The 21,760-nt window shown below is 34.3% G+C and overlaps 1 protein-coding gene across 7 annotated transcripts in view; it reads right to left on the bottom strand.

Moving 5' to 3' along the window:
- The window catches only part of LOC121729825 (protein sickie), a 239,802-nt gene that overhangs the window by 13,396 nt on the left and 204,646 nt on the right, over positions 1-21,760 (bottom strand). For all 7 annotated transcript variants that reach the window (XM_042118456.1, XM_042118457.1, XM_042118458.1 and 4 more), the window contains 2 exons: positions 4,643-4,726; positions 476-604 (listed from right to left, as the gene is read on the bottom strand). In XM_042118456.1, the coding sequence (XP_041974390.1) occupies positions 476-604; positions 4,643-4,726 (213 nt within the window). The remainder of the gene's footprint in view (positions 1-475; positions 605-4,642; positions 4,727-21,760) is intronic.

Below are 21,760 nucleotides of genomic sequence, written 5' to 3'. Positions count from 1 at the left end.
AGCAGAAGATTTGAATTTACTTTAATTTTGCCATGTGACGTAAAGGCTTTTTTGGTCCTTGATGATTAATCATGGTTGCTACCATGACGCGAAAACAAAATGTACACGGGCCTACATGGAGAGTGCCCATTATAGGTAATAAGAAGGGAATAGGGATTGAGAGTGATAGCAGTTTTTAATTTCCCAATGTTCAGCTTTTCAATTATTAAGTAATTAGACTTGGAAACAAATTTTTGAATCTTGGTCGATGAACAACCTGATGAAGCAAGATTTGAGGAACCAGTATCAGGCCTCAGATTCGGGCCAAAAATCTTTGGTACATCAAAGGGATAAAAACAAAAGGATAAAAATAGGTTTCATCGATTTAGTTTTCATTTAAAGAGATTTAGTTAGATCTTATCTTGAGGTGACAATAGATTAAGGGTAGACTAACATTCATTAATTGTAGCAATAAATAAATTCTGATTCTGATTACCTGTCCAGTAACATTGACTCCATCCGCCCTGATACCCATGGACTGCATGTGGGCGGTGGTCAGCCCCGCCTGGATGGACTGCTTCCTCAGCAGCTCGATCGTCTGACGCAGCTCCGTCAACTCAGAGTCCTGAGAAGAATAATCGATAGGGTACCAAGACTTCCAAGTACTATAAGGGTGAAGCCAAACGAGCGTAAATTTTGTGAGTCGTGAGTCGCAGAATTTCGGCCGCGTAAATATCTTTTCATACAAATCATGACTCACAAAATTACGCTCGTGTGAATCAAACGGGACTGTTGTATGAAACTGAATGAAGCAGAATTTCTGAAACCCGAAATTCTGCGACTCGCAACTCACAAATTACTCGTTTGGCTTCACCATAATAGTCACAAAATTTACAAAGGTTACGAAATATCCTTACTAATATTGTTATTGCGTGCCTGTCTTTATGGCTGTTAAAACTCCTAAGTCTGCGCTTAAATGGCTAAATCGATTTTGATGAAATATGATATAATTATGTAGAGATACTTTCAGAGACGAGCAAGGACAAAGGATAGTTTTTGTTGGAGAAAAATGTGCGGTTCCTGCACGATAAACGCACGTTAGTGCAACGGAGTTGCAAACGTTGTTTGTGTAGAGATATTCACCAAAGGGGTATTAATTTTTTTTAAGAATTTGCCACTACGAAATGATGTACCCTCGAATAAATTGATGCATAGGCAGTTGACGGACCTATGTCATCTGGTCGGATTATGTCAACTTATATTATAAGTCGGCCGGCTGGGTTTGACAAAATACGTAGGCCCGCGATCTGCCTAAGAATCAACTTCTCTGATAGTATAGACCGTAGTCCTTACTTATTATTTATGGAAGGTCGGAAGGCCATAATTGAAGGACACTTGGCAAATAGCCAAGCCCAAATAAATCTAGGATCGTGTTTACACAGACTAGCATTTTGAACATAATTTTCAGCTAATTTTAATAGACACGCTAGATTTCGTGTATTTTTATTTAATGTTAGCTACGCAGCTAAAGTCAAATATATAATTATAATGACATTGTGTTAAAAAAAAATCAACGTGTTCTTGAATAAACTGCACAAAGAAAGAGACAAACAATAGCTGTATCCCCCTCTATGAAACTTCAGGTGGGCCGCGTTGTTTGCAACTCTCCTTCCATATAGAGTTCACTTTCTGACCTACAAGTACAGCTTGTTAACAAGTTTTATTACGTTGCCATGACAGCCGTGACAATTATAAAGTTTCTATTGAACTTGTACAGTCAACAACATAAATACGAGAACTAGTTAGTACCTAAACACTAACAAACTTTTAAATAATGATTTCGGTCCAGAGTCTAGACTCATTTTAATTTAGCACATTTGGACTGTCCTATTAAATTTAAAATGTTTCCGGTAGGAAATACTCATTTCAGTAGACACGTGTTTACCACCCGGGATCGAACCTGGTGTTTGGTGAACTATAGGACATGAAAATTCAATGTGCTAAATATGTGCTTGAGATCAGTAAAACACGCTAGGACATTTTAACGAATGTTTATTCTCCGTAGCCTAGCAACATCATCATATCATAGACTATAAGCATCGACTACGCATATATAACACAATGTTACACGAACTCCAAAAGAAGTTAATGTGACTGTACACGAACTACAAGAGAAGTTTATAATATGACTGTACACGAACTACGAGAGAAGTTTATATGACTGTATTATACACAAACTACCAGAGAAGTTAATATTATGACTGTACAAGAACTACGAGAGAAGTTAAAATGATTATACACGACCTACGAGAGAAGTTAATATGACTGTACATGAAAAAACGAACTTCTAATCAATGCAATTGATCTAACCGCGTCAAAGTGTTGCGACTTGCGTACAATCAAAGCCCTACAGCTATAACCTACAAAAGTATTTCGTAACTAACGAGCTTTGTTATTTGAAGATGAAAGAAGCTTCACAAGTTTGGGGTCAAAATTAAGTACGATAGGGCTTTAGATATTAAGGGCAAGGCTGATTGACTTATAGAACAACTAGATGGCGCCCGCAACCCCGTTGCAGCAAAATCCGTTTATCGCGGATTCATACATTTTTCCGGGATAAAAAATATCCTAAGTCCTTTCCCGGGACTCTAAGTATACCAAATTTCAGCAAAATCGGACAGACAGACACACTTTGCGTTTATAAAATTAGTATGGATATGGAATTATGGATGTACAGGCTAACCCTTAAGAGCTAGAAACTAGAAACTATAGTGTACTCGGCATGGCGGTAGCGGTCATTGTCTCCCTGTTAATAACTTGTCATTTTATATATTTATTATACAAAGCCGCGATTGACAACATCTGACACTTCATTGATAATCGCGGTTTATAATATTATGTAGGTACTTATAGAAAATGTCAAATTTTTGTCAGGGACTCAATGACCGTTGCTGCCATGTTTCGCCGAGTACAGTATAGAAACATCGCATACGTGTTCCTGTCATGATAAGGGTAGATTGGTCATGCTGCATGCAGTTAAAAACGATTTTTTAAGTTCAGAAAGTCCTCCTTAATTAAATGTCCTTTCCAAATATGAATTCCGAAACTTAATCAAAACGCTTTAGGGCGAAAAGAAACAGAGAGATACGCTTTCACGACTTAATCAATATATTATTTCATTTTATATATTTATTATACAAAGCCGCGATTGACAACATCTGACACTTCATTGATAATCGCGGTTTATAATATTATGTAGGTACTTATAGAAAATGTCAAATTTTTGTCAGGGACTCAATGACCGTTGCTGCCATGTTTCGCCGAGTACAGTATAGAAACATCGCATACGTGTTCCTGTCATGATAAGGGTAGATTGGTCATGCTGCATGCAGTTAAAAACGATTTTTTAAGTTCAGAAAGTCCTCCTTAATTAAATGTCCTTTCCAAATATGAATTCCGAAACTTAATCAAAACGCTTTAGGGCGAAAAGAAACAGAGAGATACGCTTTCACGACTTAATCAATATATTATTTTAATACTTAGGGTGGGTTGCACCAAATTACTTTAACAACTTTAACCATAATAAAATGTCAAATGAACTGTCAAATCCGTAGTAAAATTCCATAATGGACGCCATATTTGACCATAACCTTAATCTTAACTATAACTACGCCTCTGGTGCAACCCACCCTTATTAATAAGCAGTAAGTATACTAAATTCAAGAATAATTTTCCTTATCTTTGTGTAAGACAAGCAAAGTCTTAAAATTATAAGTACGTATACGAGTGATGAATTTATAAGAAGTGTAATAAATATGCGTGCTGTCATATTGTATGTTTAACAGGCATGTCTAATTTCAAGAATACATTTAAATGCGTGACGGACTGACGGACAGACAGTACCGTTATGGGTATATCACTGTAGAATATTTTGGATGCAATTATTTTGTAATCATTTGGAATTTAAATAATGATTGTATGATCGTTAAATAGTTGTAAAGTGTTGAAATTGTGCGTATTTATTTTCTGTACAAGTAGGTATAGTTTAAAGGCATTTTTTTTAATAAATGGCGTTAAATATTTAAAAATGAAATAGGCACCTGTGTCAATCCTTAAATAGGATGCCCTTTACAAAATACCCCACAAGGAATATTTATTACAAGCGCTGTCATTTTCACTGTTAAATATTATAGCTATTATAGTAAATCATTGTTTAATCGTCCGTTAAACGCTGCACTGGCATTAGTGTCATAACATTAAGTTAATTAGCTAAATGCAATTTCGTGTGGAAATTAATATGCAAGGCCTTTTCCGTTCTTGTTGATAATTATTTACCCGCGTGTTAAATTAGGGAGCATATTATATTAATTTAAATATTTTCATGATTAAAACTAAATATACTTACCTAATATAAGACTTTGTTAAGTTCAATAGTAGGCATACAAGCTTAATGCAAGTTTGTATATCTAACTTCTTCTAGATTATTTAAAACATGGTACATCCGAAATATAAATATTAAAAAAAGATCGTAGCGAAAATAAATTATTGTAGACTACCTGCAATTAAATATATGTGTAATTTTAATACTCAACAAATCATACTTTACGCACGCAAATCATTCTAACGCACGCATGAGTAATGTGCGATTGACAGGGAAAGGTACCTTTCTCTCCGCGGTGGCGGTGAGCTGCTGCAGCCGCTGCGTCATGTTGGACAGGCTCTGCTCGAACGCCGACACCACGTGGGCCTAGAACAACAACAGACGTTATTTGAGGGTTAAGTGTCAATGTCATTAATGTTTTTTTTTTTCAGAAAGTATTTTTAAGGACAATGCTGTCAATTATCAAAGTCCATTTCATGATGATGAGCTGGAAGAAAATATGTTATAATGAATTGAAGAAATAACTTTTTCACTAATTTATTTATTTACTTAGATTCAACTAACATCAACCACGCTGGCCACGGTGACGTATAAACGAGATAAGTTTAATAGACATAAAAAAGATTATAAGTTTATAACGGAAGACTTTGGGAAGTTGTTTTTCCCAGCATAGGTTAGTAAAATTAAACATGAATATATAATATTACTAGCTGAAAAGTAAAAAAAAATATAAAATTTTTGACTAGAACTATAACTAGACTAAAAAACTATAGGTAGAAACTGGGTCGTAAAATATGGAATGTGTTGAAAGCCAGTACATAATAACAGACAATAAAAGTTCCTAGAATATCATTGTTATAGTTTTCTCACAGAAATTACCTACTTACTTATAACTTTTTTAGAAGCTTGTTGCATAAAATGTAGAGCACATTTTGTGCTGGAATATACAGCTTCTCTGTTATCTAAAAAAGGGACGGCTAAATAAATATTTTTCTATTTCCCGAATTAATTTTAAACCATCCATTTCAATGATAACTTGATCTGGTTGATTCTGTTTGAACATAGAACAAGACGTGTGCTATAAATTCTATAATTAAGAACACTATGGTAAAAAAGGTATCTGGAAATGAAGTCAAAACTCAACACCCATTTCATGCCATATTCAAAAAGTTGAAAAATAGGAATTTTATACAATGATCGTCCAGATTGTAGCGAAAAAAAAATCATTTTTTTTTTCGCTATAATCTGATCATTCACTGTATAAAATTCCTATTTTTCAACTTTTTGAATATGGCATGAAATGGGTGTTGAGTTTTGACTTTATTTCCAGATACCTTTTTTACCATAGTGTTCTTAATTATAGAATTTATAGCACACGTCTTGTTCTATGTTCAAACAGCAAACTAAGTGTATATATATTATGGTAGACATACATCTATCTGCCAGTCATCTGCTAAATTATGTTAATTCTATGAGAACCGTTACTAAACTAGTTACTAATTATAATGATTTACTTTTAAATACATACTTAAAAACAGGTAAAACTATGAAATTCGAGAAATAGGTTAAATCTAAAATGCATGTTACATGTATGCATAAAATTTAATTTAATTTGAATGAATCCATTAGTAGATTCCAGTATAATTAATATCACATTTACACCAAAAGATGTAATAGCTGTGAAAGACAGCCCTATATACGTCAGTCCTGACTATGAACTGGATTAAAAAATTAAGATGACCATGAAAAGACTCTAAGTTGCTCTTTATATCTGCTAAAATCCCGTCAAAGTAGGTCCAGCCATTTCAGGGACAGCCAGATAAGACAAAAAGCCAGAACCATTGAGTAAAATGTTGCTATCTAATTGAAATTTGTAAACGGATACTTCAATTTTCCTACTAAGAAACTAAACTATCTAATTCCTCTTAACAAAGTACGAAGTTTGACGCTCTGTCCTCGTTACACCAATTAAACTATGACACATCAGATAACATACATATCACAGAATAACAATACTATCAGCTATCGGAGTAATAAAGCACGAAACATAAAATGATTAAAAGGACAATCGATCTAAACATAATCTTAACTGATATCAGAGCTTAAACTTGTTTCATGTCTTTGACAAAAGTAAGTCCTATTTTATTAGAGAGTTTATCAGATTGACAAAGATGCTTATTGTAAGCTGGCCTATTAGTTAGAGCTTGACAACTTTTATCTATATATTTCGGTCAAGAAGAATTGATGGCTGAGCTAATCTTACGCCAACCAAAACAAACTTGTTTGTAACAATGCATACTTTAAGTCCTTAGAACTTATAATAACGCAAGTTGCTACATCTAGTTAGAAATAGCTGTATTGTTTAAGTTGCATCCTTTGCAAGACTCTGTTTACATAGCAAAGTGACCAGTGAGTCATCCAAGTTATTATATTAACTGGGCGTAGGCGATCCCCTTTGTTTGTGACAGGAACGCACTTAGTATATTAACTGGGGGAATGATTCCCATCAATGGAAATTTAAAGGGGAAACATGATTAATCGAAGCACATCATACAATTACAATTTATTACCGACAGTTGCATATCAGGTGCAGAAGTTCACAGTCGAAAATAATAATCAGATATGAGACGAAAGAACTAAATGGTTGATTTCAAAATACAATGTACTTGGATTTTTCTGAATTAAGTGTAAGAGTTGATTTTACAATATTGTAACCGGAGACCCCACAAGCACAATATTTCGAGTTATGAAATAAATACAAAAGTATTATAAGTACTACCGAAAACCACAAATTCTTTGTGGAGTTAGCGGTTTGGCTGTAAAAAGACAACTTTGTAAATATAGGACCGAGGCCAGTAAACATTAAAATATGTGATAATTTCATTTTTGACGATGACTTACATGGAAAAGAAAGTAGTATTTAATTACTAAAGATGTGTAAATGAACGGCAAAACTTTATCGATTCATCTCATTAATTATAGCATACTATTAATAGCATGTAACAGGTGAAATCAATAACAGTATGTGGTATCTTACCGCCTACCGGTTCTTCTGCCTACAAAAAGTGAATATTCTTCCTAATAAGTAATTCACCTGTACCATCGTATTATGCATTTAAAGGCAGCTCACACGTGCCTATCGTCAACTAAATACGGCATACACCTGCTAACCGGACAGAACTACTACTTTTTTCATATTTGAATAAACCTTTAATAAACGGTATTGTTGAAAAAAACTAGTTAAATAGGTGTAAAAACGATGCATTAACGAAGTTAAGTAAATGAAAACAAAATTCCACCTACAATATCATGTTTGCGTGTTGTAAAGGATTTGTCAAGTCATTATAGGTACCTCCACTCTTTTGTTTTTAAATGAATATCTGAAATCGTAATTTTAATCACTTTCCACAGACATCAACATTAATACAATTAGTTTTTAAACGCGCCTAAATAAACTATTAAGTACACAAAAAGTACTTCCGTAATTTGTGCATTTCACACCTTACGTTCCATCCGAGGGTACATCCCTCGTAATAAACATCTAATTGCAAATGGCGGACATCGGACAAGCTGCGTGCGCGCAGGTGCCGAGCAATTACACTAAGCTGATGACAATTTGACAGTCATTCCCATAAATTCCATTGAAATTGATGACAGGTGTGACAAAGTCATCAAGTCACCATGTATTTCAATATTTCTTGTGACATGGTTTATTACTGACTTCGTGAATTATGGCTGAGAAAGGCTTCCAGATCCATTATGCCAAAATAAAACCTGCACATTGTCGTCTCAATTTGGTACCTTGGCTAGGCTCTGACTCTATATTACAAATACACAATTAAACAAGATCTATTGTCTCTGTCTAATGCATGAGAAAAGTTTCATGATAGACAATAAACAGCAGAGTTATCCTGTGTGTAAAAAATTATAGCAAATTTTAGTGAAAATAACTTTGTTCGTTCTTGCTTCACGTTTATAGTCTAAACATAGAGCTATAGTACAGTACAGTCCTTCAGTAGAAACTTAAACACCTGCTAGATTATCCATTGCTAGTGAAGACTTGCTCAAAACAGCTAATTAAGCTTGACCATAAAGGCCTGATAAATCGAACCTGCCAGGGGAAAGTTCCACGTGTGTAAAAGGAAATAGGTTAAATACCTTCTAATACCTTTAAATACCTGTTAAATACCTTTTAGATAAAGGTAATCCCGTTATTTACATAATTAGAAAAAAGTAATTACGTAAGTAACCTATTACTGGGCAGTGCAATGCCCTCTGCCTTCAGTCACGCATGCTCGTTATTGCATACGTCAGTTTATATTGTTTTATACGACGATTTAAAACTATGAAGGTACAAGTTGCGCTAGAATAAGCCTAATAATTTGTCTAGGTACAAAAGTCTAAGCGGCTAATTGACGCACAATACACATACCCCCTTACTAATAAACGTTGTATAAGCTTTGAATAGTTATACAGTGTTTTGTTTTTGACATTTTTATTGGATTGAAAAAGATAAAACACTATATAACTATTCAAAGCTTATACAGCGTTTATTAGTAAGGGGGTTTATGTCAGAATTTGTAAAAATTATGTGCCTCGTTACGATTATTTAATACAGTAGAATATAGATGTTGTTAAAAAAATCAGAAGAACTGGTCGTATCGTTTTAAAATCGTAGTGATATTTTTTCAGGATGGCGAAACGCTACTGACGTTATAAAACCAAAACTATAAATCAAAAGAGACTTTATTTCAATTCGAGAGCTCGATGTGATTCATCCGTTAACTGGTCATAATGCGATAAAAAGGGCTGATCCGTACTAAACGTCAGAAAAGGATAATGTAGGTGTAACAGTAAGTAAGCGATAAAACAAGCTTACGAGAAAATCTTGCGGATACGTCTATGTTAGGAAAGTATGTCGTGGTCAGAACCACTCCAATATTAAACTTGAACGTTCAGTAGGGTTGTCGCCTGAAGAGCTTTTGCCTTCATAAAATTTTTTAGTAGTTACTGTTGTCCTGAATTTAAACTGCTGTAGTAAATTAAGAGAGTTAGTTACAATTACATTTCTAAAAGCACGTGTGGGAAATATAATAGGTACAAATTTTGAAGTGAAAACTTATTCAATTTCTTATGTTAAACTCGTATCATTCGTGATCGAATTTAAAATTCGTAAGACGAAGCGGCGATCTACTCTAGATCGCCAGAGTGATGTTTGAGAGGAAATAATTATGCTGTTCTCATTCAACTACGCGCTGAAAATATATGCCTGCCTGTTGTTTCTTTTTTTTTTTTTTTTGACTTCTGTCGGCACGCTCGAAAAACTTGGTTATAGAATCGCCGAAGATAATGTATGGAATTGACTTTGAGAAAGATAATTAATGGAGTTCGACTCGTCTTATGTCAATTCCATACATTTTAATCGGCGATTCTATAACGAAGCGAAAACGAAAAAGTTTCGGCTAAATGCCCTGTTGTTTTTTTGACAGCCCTCTAGGCTTCATCTCAAGTTCCTATATGTAGCGGTCAAGCGCATAACCACTGCCAGATTGCTTTTCAATGGCTCATTATTCGTCTATATCTAAATTTAAGTCAACGAATATTATAGTCCTAATATTATTTAGAACTTTGATTTCAATATTGGCGTGGGAATATCCCAAATAATCCACACCTGGGTCATTCAATAAATTAAAACGTGAACTGACTTTGTGATGCAGGTAGCATCCCTTAATTTTTTTGATCCTCTGTAGGATTATTTTTTTCTTATCAATTATTTGATATTAAAGACTGATTTTGATAAGTGTTTATCATACATGAATAGGAGATGACAGTCATTTATTTGATAAAAAGAACAACTTTTTAAAGTTAAGATCTCTATTTTAGTACCTCTTATAAATTATAAACTTGACGGTTGATATTTTTAAATTTTTCAAAAACTAGATGACGTTGAAATTTCTAACATTTACAAATTAGGCAATTATTTACATTGTAAATCACTCCAAAGTTAAAGCCAGTACAGGATTACAACAGCTGTAACAATTATATTTTAATAGAGGAAGTCAATTATCTACTTATAACGAATGTAGTCGTAAATGGCAAGCCTTCACGCACCGTTTATATTTTTTGCGAGCCCGCTAATAAGATTCTTGCACACTATAATTAAGAAACAAAATATAAACAAACCGTTAATTGGAGGTGTGTCTTCCGCTCCTGACAGACATTGTAGTATCGTAATTTTATCCACATGATCGATACTTGTAGACATTCAATGACCGTAACTATGAACAGTACCGTTTTTACGAGAAAATATAGTTCTACGAGGTCGGTATGTGGGAAATCATAAAGATATGGAATGCGTCGGATCGTTAAGATCTAGATAAAAAACTTACCTCCTCCAGAATCGGGCAGCTCTTGTATCTTGACTTTTTTATGGCCAACTCCCACCAGGGCACCGGAGGCTTCGGCCGTAATATGGTCTGGCAACCGATTTTCGGGTCCTGAGATTCGTAAAGAGTCCCCAACGTCCTCGAAGGAGAAATGTCTTCCTGATCTACCGGAATACCCGTAATACACTCGCAGCACTTATGAGGCCTCCTGATCATAGTCTGGGGCTTGTAATCCACGCTGAACGAATGCCTGTAGTTAAGTCGTTTCGAGAATCCATTCGTCTCACTGACGGACCTTTTGAAGCCGTTCCTGAGGTTCTGGAGCGGCATTACGGGTATTTTCTTCACATCATTTTGCAACGTATCATTAAAGTCGCTAGGATCCGTCGACAGGGGCGTGGTGGGCTCGGAATGATAGCCGATCTTGCTTCTATGCAAACTACCGTAAGATTGCCCTTCGGTTCTCGGCTTGAGATCGATAAATTTCGGTCGTCTCATGTTTAGCGTTGCGTATTTTTGGGGTGACCTGTGGAATCTGGATTTGCTCGGGAGTTCTTTCAGTACGTCGTCGGTATCCGTGGAGGGTATCGTCGAGTTGTCGCTGTAGCTGGATATCGGTCGGTCGTTATCTGTGAGGTAGGAGGAGGATTCGGAGCAATTATCTCGCTCGCTGTTTTTCTTTCTGTAGCTGACGGAGGATCCCGTAGTGTTCGTGTGCACGGAATGTTGCTCCGCGGCGTCGTGGCTCGCGACGTACGCCTCATACGAATTGCGCTCCCCGTTACTCGAGCTCGAGACGCTTACTTTTTCATCCCTTCCCAGGTCCACCTCGTTGGGCAATTCCAAACTTTTCAACCGCCTTCTGGGCTTAATGTCTATGGAGTCGTAGTGAGATTCCTGGTTCTCGATTCTCGGTGGCTTGTTAACTTTGGCATATAACGATTCGGTAAAGCTAATTCTGGAGGGCTTGTTCACATAAATACTCTGTGATTCACCGGTGGCATATTGGACGCCGCAACTGCTCTCGAGGAAATTATTTTTGAGTGTCCTATTTAGTGTGAAATACTCTGAATGTCTTTGAGGTAGATTCGCGGTGTTCGGTTCGACCAAGCTTCGTATTTTGATTCGACTTCTCGGGGCGCGAATCGTAGCGAAACCGTCGTGGATTGGTGATCCGTAAAAGGGTGCTGATGTTGTTGCAGCCATTTTCCAACTCAGAAGCTAACCAAAACTTTAGTTGTATTTTCGTATGGAAACAATAGAGTCCATTCTTTAGAAGACATCACAAATCTAAAGGAACGAATCAAATTATTATGTTGTCAGCGAATGTTAGACTGTTGTAATGGAAAGCATTTTATAAAATTTAAATAACATTATCCCTATTCCCTTGATATTACGGCCCTAGCATATAAAGGTCCCTATTTTTAGCCGTTCAAGTGTAGATAAGCCCTGATTCATCCTGTGGCACTTGTAACACCACATTGCCACTGGCCCTATTTTTATGTTCCATAATAAAGTCAGATACATTGCCTAACCGAACGTAATGTATATAATAATTTTCGAAATCACTATCAGCATTTTACGATTGATATGAATTATGATAGAATTTCGAAACAGCTGAAGTAAATATAATATTTTCTTACATTATAATTTATATATTTTATGATATTATCACGTAGCAATAGTAGGCCTTAATTTTACTTGACATGACACCTAGGCCGGTATAAATAGTCAGTACTCAAGATGCGACCCAGTCTCAAGACGCGGTTCGGCTCTGTGATTGGTTCAAATTTTGACAGCCAACCAATCACAGAGCCTGAACCGTGTCTTGAGACCGAGATGCATCTTGAGTACTGACTATTTATACCGGCCCTAGAAAAGCTCATTTAATAACAATCATTAGAATGATTTAAGATGTTTAATGACTATCTCTTTTGCAATTAACAAGGTAAGTAGAACGCATCATTATTGATATAGCCAACAGGCATACTTTTATCGGGAATATCTCTATAATCAGTGTACTTACAACATCATTTACTTTCAATTCAATTTTCCCGGTAGCCTTAGCAATACCTATTATTTGAGCAACTTTCTAAATCATAAGTATCATTCATATTGTCCATAAAAGGTTGAGTAGGAATTATATAAGCTTTGACATCTGAGGTATTTTCTGACGAGATCTCGCAATATTAATATTATGATTTATTTTACTCAGAGTCAGTGTTAAGTGAAATTTGATCACTACGTTAAAAATCTCTTCTTTATCTTCATGTTATGATTTATGTAATTCCATCTATTTTAATATTGCTTCAGTAGAGTAATATTGATTATCTATGCGTAGTAATTTACTGAACATTAGTCTAATAATTTTGAATCGTAGTGAAACTAAATTATAATCTACGCCATAATTTAGAGTATTGCATAGTGAAATGTCTTAAGTTACTCCGTTACTTTGAACGTGAGTAATTTCATTACTTAGGTATGTAATTTTATGCTAATGCGAATTCTGCGGTGCCATAACTTACTGTACCTACCTATCTTAATTGAATTGTATTTTTATTGAAATACAATTCAATTAAGTTAAAAAACTGTAACTTGTAAGTAACAAAAAAAAAATGATAGTTCGAATTGCGCTGACGCTGTAAGCTTTGAGAGCTTAGCATTACTCGAAAGAATGTCTAGACAAAGACTATTATCTAGATTTTAGATTATTCCCGCCTAATTTCATTCATATTGTGTATATTTATGTGAAACTCCGAGAATTTGTGTTTGAATATGATTCATAGACGACAAATAAACATTATGGTTGAAAACTACGAACATTGAATAATTCATTTGTGTACTCACTTCAATAGTTAATTGTAATGCTCAACGAGTAAAGGCATTATGGATATTTATAAACCGACATACTGCCGACAGTATTGTGTGATTTTGAAGATAGTTGAGTAATGAATTGCCTCATTGAAAGGAAATTTATTAGTTTCATCAGTATTTATTTAAAAGATCTATGTTGTATATACAAAAGTCCTATTATTACATACAGCGTTTTTTTTTTCTAAATAATAATTTATGTTAGAAAAATATCTAACTTAGATGACATACGCAAGACATTTTATGAGTAAACATAATAATTATTATATACGACATCTGCACATAATATTAGTTCAAAACAAAATGAGCTTCAATAATAATGCTATTAAAAGTTACTTGATACTCTCTAATGCTATTAGAAACTGTCGAGCCGAGATTTTTTTGTTTACCAATTATGGTTTATACGGGACAGGCCAGCTACTTCCCATATTAAATTACAGGATATTATATGGGTTTGGTCGATATCATCAAAAATCCAATTTAAAATACCTATGATAACAAACTATAAAACACAATAAATTATTGGTTACATAAATAATTTTGATAGGAAAATATAGTTGTGTTGTAATCTTCAACTGGATTTAAATGGTAGCAAATAGCAACTTTTACTCAGAAGTTTACAAACCATAAGTATAAAGAAGAAGACATTGTGAAAACATCGATAGTTTAATATTGCACATGGGCGCTGAACAAAAAAGTTCCTATAATATCAAAACAAAAAAGTGACAGCACCTGTATCCCTTGTTACACCATGAAGTGGGAAAGAGATAGCCTCATTGTTTGTATACCTCTCCCATTCCCACGATTCAACGACCCGGGTTGTAATATCGAGCCCATAATTTCTTTCACGGTCATTTCGAAACGGAGTTCACTATAAACAATGAAACCTTTGTCTAGTAATTTTGATTTAACGGCGAATATGCAACTTGGTAGAGATTTAGGACCTTTACCTTATGCTAAACAGTATCTAACAATAGACACAGCGAAAACATGTCAATAGTCACGGTTCTCGGGTCACGGTTATTTCTGACATGAATACTTGTAAACTTAGTCGACAGAATAGCCTGGAAACTGTATTCTGATATTAGATATATTATGAGCTATAGTTTGTTAAAGTAAAGAGACGAAAAATAATGATTAGAATAAACAAAGATAGATTGGAACCGACAGTAATTACTATCTTTTTACTTAATTAAATAGCTTTTAAGTCGCCTACAAAAAAGGTGATAGTAATCAGGAAGAGCTAAGTGGTGGCCGGAGGCGCCATCTTGTATGTGGAGCGGTCATCGGATGTGGCCTCGAGACAATCCGGGTGCGAGGAAAAAAGGAAGGCAGGTCGCACTCCTTGTTAGAACAAAGTCACATTACTCCGCCCGTTGTACGTTGCAACGCCGCAGCAGCACAGTTTCGATGCTTCATTTGACGTCATCTACATTATACATCTACATTGTTTATGTTATATAAAATTTAGATACATGTCAAGTAACGTGATCGTTGGCGGTGCCATGACATGACATGATATTTTATGCAACAACTATTTTGAGGCGCATGCGCCATATTTTACGCCAACGAACATGGTAACATTTTTCTATTATGAGACACTAGATGACGCCCGCAATTCCGTTGCGCCAAAATTCGTTAATCGCGCGGTAACCGTACATTTCTCCGGGATAAAAAGTATCCTATGTTCTTTCCCGGGACTCAAAGTATCTCCATGCCAAATTTCAGCAAAATCGGTTCAGCGGTATGGGCGTGAAGAGGTAACAAACAGACATACAGACCGACATACACACTTTCGCATTTATAATATTAGTATGGATTGCGTTGTATTATCGTGTTCAGGCACAACGACAAACAGAAGCTGTAGTGGTTTACGGTTTACCACTTCATCTTCTGTTGACGCGTTGTTCTATCACTGTCTTGTGTTGTGTTTACGCGCGTTTGTATTTCGTTTCGGCCACGCAACGTACTGGAGCAGTGTGGCCTTTAAAAAGTCCGGATGCCCGTAGGAAAAAAGGAAGGCAGGTCACACTTGTGTAGATGCGTTTTTAATGCAGTTTGATTATCGGATAATATACATAATATACATCGTTAGAACATGGTTAAAATTTCTATTGTGTCAAATTATGTATTTAAACGTAGAGTTATACCAACTATTATAATAGGTCTACAAGAATCTGATTGAAAAAAGTGAGAAAAGAAATTGACTATCAATACCGGGGTAATTAGAATAAAAGATTCTGATCCTTTTTTCCTTATAGCGGCTGATTTTGTGTGTGAAACATGCAAATTTAAAAAATTATCAATGATCAAGGATGTTTTTTGAAAATCTGCCGTCAGCCATCAGATCCTGGTAGACTTATACTTATAATATAATGTATGGCGATGTTTTACCGACCACATCTATAACAATTGTTTAATTTACTTTGTTTTCGTGACTTCAAAACTCTATACTAATTTCAAAAAAAAGTTTGTACAAAAAGTTAAACTAACATAAATTTTCATTATTTTTTACACGGCTACCTCAAATCTACCTATACCTAATACCAATAAGCCTATAAGCACGCCTTAATCCAATCCCTATTTTCGTGACTTTCCTGCGTTGTTAAAATAATAATGCATTTTGTCACGGACACATTTTATCGATCTAAAAAGGGGAGCGCTCTATAAATTCTCTACAAATTGTAAACCATAACATGTGGGCTGATTGTTTGACGTAGTAAGGCTGGTAATACACGATTCCTTCATTTGAAATGACTTCATAGCTCACACCACGTTCCCCAAAAGTTTTCATATCAAATCTAACCATTTATAGGATAACTGGACTAGTAACGCGCCATTTAGATAGAAGGCGTCTCGTATGGCCAGCTTAACGCCTACTGCTCTAGTATTTGTTCTGCTAATGATTTGTAAAAATATCACGCCTTCTCTTTCACAAATATGAAGCTGAGAGGAACAACAATATTAATCTACTTTAACAACATAGTCGACTGGCATGTGATCTGTGCATCGTAAAGTAAGTGTAGGTCATACCCTTCTCATGGTAACTACAGTAACAATACGCTAATGTTTTGATAGACATAAGTTTTTTGTTCAGCTGGCCACTTATAAAAAAGTAATTAAAATTTATTCTATTTTTAAAAGTTTTTTGTTCGATTAAAGTTTTTAAACGGAGCAACAGCTGTTAATGTTTTTAATTACCTATCTACTTATTTGTCCACATTCTGCCGCACTCAGAGTGGAACATTAATTACTTAATTGTAATTAACTCAAAATTTTGACATAAGCCCCATACATTATCTGTCAAACTCTTCATTAAATCGAAGGTTAATCGTAATTAAATGTCTCTGAGTACGGCGGTTAGTATAATATAAGAAGATTTTCTGATGTTTTTGGCACATTCAGTAAATATTTAATTTAAGTAGTCACTTATTTACGTTGAAAATGATACGAAACGATGACACTAGACACTAGACTCAAGAGCCATAAACCAGCAATTGAAATTCTATTATCGATTGTACAATAGGGCAATAGATTATGTTAATGCAATATAAAATATAGGAGCGGCCTGGGATCGTCAATCTATTGGAAATTTGAATCATAATAAGGTGAGAAAAGTTTATATTGTACCCACATTATGACTATTAACATAGAGTATCTAAAACTTCGTTTGTATGTTTACTAGACTTAGCCCCAATTTCACCAACGACTGTTAAAGTTAACGCCGGAATTAGTATGACGTTACCTCTTTCGATTTTCATATGAATTAAAGAGAAGACATGACATTTTAACAAGCTGTTAACACTAAATGACGTTGGTGAAATTGGGGTGAAATTTTATTGCGCAGAAACTGTACATATTGCCACGACAAAAAGATTGTATGTTTTTTCCCGGGACTCAAAGTATGAAAGTCTCATCCAAATCGGTTAAGCAATTTGAACGTTAAGAAGTAAAGACATACACACTTTCTCATTTATAACAGAAGTGTATATCTGTTACAAAATGTCAGATACAGTTAACCTCGGAAAGGTCAAGTTTGAGGAACTAGCGTTTAAACATTTGTTTCGTAGTGTGATCAATAGGTATAATATTACGAAAAGATGATTATATCTTTTGAAAAGATAACAAAACTACATTATAATGATAATATTATATATAACTAGCTGTCCCGATGAACTTCGTGTCACTTTAAAACCTTCCCTGGACGTCTACGAATATTTTAGGACTAAAATTAGCCCAATCCGTTTAGCCGTTTTCGAGTTTTAGCGTTACTAACACAATTGAAAATCCATTTTTATATATATAGATAATAATGATTACAAAAAAAACTGAAACTATATTTAAGTAATAGGTAATTCTGTGTCAGAAAGGGTATTATTCCTTATCCTTAAAATTGCCGAATAATGAATATATTCAAGTCTCAAGGTTCGCAGTTTCTCAATGATTCTATTTCGTACCAGACCTATTTATTATTTCGCAAAAGAATTTTATTATAATCGCGTAGTATCTTCGCAAATTACAGTGGAATAATTATTGCCCAGACTCCATCATCAACTGATAAATATAATATTTATATGCTAAGCTGACAGATAATAAATATAACTTGTATGTGTATGTTATCACATAGTATTAGTATTCTTAAGAAGCTGGGATGATGTAACTGAGGATCGTTCGAGGTAGCTAAAGGATTATATTATGGAATCCATTTAATGACCTCAGTGAGAAAAACTACGTCTCGGAAAATTCTTAGTACGTCAACAGCTTTGCAATAATAAAGCCGTTAATATTAATGGTACTGTTTAGTATCGAAGTATGTTTGTTGTTATAATCATTTTCATATATCTCTATAAATTGAAAAAAGAAAATTGTTTGTTAGTTTGCATGAAATACTCTCCAAAACTGCTGGACAATTTTTGATAAAAAACAAGCATTATCGAGTAAATCACGGGAAAGGACGTAGGCTACTAATTTTGATCCCGAGAAAATGAACGGTTCCCGTTACATAATCTGTTCACGAAAACAGAGCTACAGAAAAAAGTTATTCTCTATATTATATTGCAGTCAATAACTTTTAAATTAACTTAAACACTTAATTTGATGCAATTATTTTTTACTTAACATTAATAACAGTTTAAAACCTCATTTGATAAATAATAATGCGTAGGTAGAATCATAATATATTTTATACAATTTGATTCTTCGAAAATTGAATTAGAGACATCCGTTTGAGTGATATAAAAACTTATATAATTTTATACCGGATTTACCTCGTAACTTACCTCATCTTCGTTCGGCTTTTAATTTATTATTATATAGCAATGAGTTAATATGTAAGTTATTTTATAACTCTGATTCTATCAGCTCATGGTATTCGTAACAGGTAATAAACTTGTAAGTACTTACTTACATTAGTCTATAATCTAGATCTAGTGATAATGCTTTTAGATAATATAATAATAATAATAATAATATGATTTTGCTGGGTATGGAAATACTTTGAGTACCGGGAAAGGATACGTCCGAGAAAGAATAATTTTAAAGTGCTTTCGCACTACGTCCGTTCCGATTCCGATCTAAGCCCGAGATTCATGGTTGACGGAGAAAAATAAGGTATCCCAAGTCGGATTTAGTGCGTAAGCTATCATAGACAGTTCCACGTCCGCTCCGGAGCGTATTTTCACGAGCACGGAGCGGATTCGGATCGGACGTAGTGCCAAAGCGGTCTTATCATGGAAAAATGTCCTGTTCCCGAGCGATAATCGAATTGCCCCGGAACGGAGTTGCGTGTGTCATCAAGTAGACTAGTACTGTATATTAATTATACACTAAGTACCTAAGTCCCAAATATAATGATCTTCTACTGCAGTAACTTAATATACTGGATATTGTTTATCTTAAGTTTATTAGTATCGACAGAATATGGGTTATTCAAAACAGGTTTATCACTGGATTGGGTTTCAGTGAGGAGTCGAAGTGGAGCGATTTTGAAGCCAAGAGGCGCATCTGCCTCACACATGCTCATACGCTATGGCGACCATGATCATACGCAAATGAGGAATTCAAGGACTTCCGAAATAAAAACATGTTTTTTGAAGTCCCGAAATGAGGAAATGTAAAGAGTTAAGGACACTGTCACAGCAGATCGCAATTAAATATTGCAGCCACGTAAAAATTTAAAAACGTTGTTTTCAAAATTTAATAATAAATTAAGAAATAAAGTTACCGAAAAGAATTACATGTTGCGAAATTGCTAAGATAATGATTACGCAACTCAGTGAAGGAAAAATAATTTTCATTACTCAATTTGAATGAAAATACGCTAAATTATGACGTCAGTGAATAATTACTATTCATTATTATTAAAATAATCTTCTGTAAAGCAGTCTTATAAATGCTATAAAAATACATAGATCAAGTATGACAACATATTTATTATACCTACAGTTTCGTAATTATCTACTGCATAAAAGAGGCTATAATTTTTTAATTTCTTTATATTAACATTATTATAATATACCTCTATATGAGTACACACTACACTGTAATTTGATATTTTCGAGAATTCTTATATTGAGTATTACGAAACGTAATATGGTGTCTCTACATCTTTCGATTATATATCTATTCAAACATATCTCTTTTTATTAAGATATTATCAACTTAATACAGAAATTATGACAATAATTATCTTCCAGTAATATTATTCTTGTCTCGCGAAATATAAGACGTGTGGTGTCTCTACTGACATTCGAGTCTCGATCCCGAGTCATCTGTTTAAATTTCATAAAACGCGGTCAAGGAGCAAATAACACCTCTATGAAAATTACGGTTAATAAATTACCACTACGTACTTGGTACTTGAACAGAATTTTTATTCAATTCAAGGTTCAATCGGGTAAAGTTTTCCTTTGAAGATTTCTTACAGTTTTACAAATTTTAAATACTATAATTTTATTAAATCCTATGCAACTACCAGATATTTTAAAGTAAATTATGAAAGGATAGAACATAATAATTATAGATTTTAGATATTGAACATTGACTGTGATCTGTAAGCCTTGTAAACACTTGCATGGACTTACTCTACTTATTTTCACCAAATAATAATATGTTAGAATATGGAAATTCTATAGAATTTTAGTTTTACTAAACTTTTTACAAAATAAAGTGTTAGAAGGTGGAAATTCCATAGAATTTTAGTTTTACTCGCAACTGAATACTGATGGCATAGTAACTTGTTAGCATAGAAAATTGAAAGAATTTCGACATGCGTGTTTTAGCACGTACTCATTATCATACAACATCGACACTTGCTAGAAAGCTATAGAGGTCAGATAACGTAAAAACGTTCAAAACAATCACTTGAATATGTTCGTCAATTCTACCTACTGTATGTTTCAAATAGATGTTTTTCTATATTTGGACTGGAACAATTAAAATGTAAGGTGCTATGTATTATAATTTATAATTAGACAGTTATTATTATGCATGACAACAAAGGAGAACGTAAAAAAGTGAACTAATTTAATTTCCGAGTCATTGAGTCAACTAGAAATAAAGAATCAATAATGTTTACCGGTGTAGAGTAAGCACTTGAAGGTAGAGTCAACAGACATAGTCACGAAGGTATAAAATAAGTATCGGTAGAGCACTCTTCTCTCTCAGTTTTATCTCTACAGAGATTTGAACTCTATCGAGCTTTCTTCTCTCTCAGTTTCACTACAGAGATTTGAACTCTGTCGAAATGTGATAAAATATTTTAATACCATTTTACACGTAGAATTATATGGATCTGTCTAATTGTCTATCTGCTAGCAGCTAGCTCTACAAAATTATGCTTTAGCCGCTGAACTTTTAGTTTGAGTTAAAAAGTAAATTAAATAAGTTTGTTGCCCCGGAAAAAATTACGTACATCTTCCCCATTATATTATGATCGATGCACAACGAATTCTCACAACATTGAGGGCCTGTTTCATGACTTTCTGATAAAGTGTCGAATAGGCTATTCACAACTTTTTTGACAGATTCTCCATACTCTGTCAAGTTAATTGGTGGATAGCTTATTTGTCACTTATCAGGAAGTGGTGAAACATGACCTTAGTCTGATAAAAGAGAATCAATCGCACATTTCTCTCCTATCATT

The sequence above is a fragment of the Aricia agestis genome, chromosome 8 (assembly GCF_905147365.1).
Source record: "Aricia agestis chromosome 8, ilAriAges1.1, whole genome shotgun sequence".
Lineage (NCBI taxonomy): Eukaryota > Metazoa > Arthropoda > Insecta > Lepidoptera > Lycaenidae > Aricia > Aricia agestis.
The sequence above is the reverse complement of the archived record's forward strand: the minus strand, read 5'-3'. Positions and strand labels throughout refer to the sequence as shown.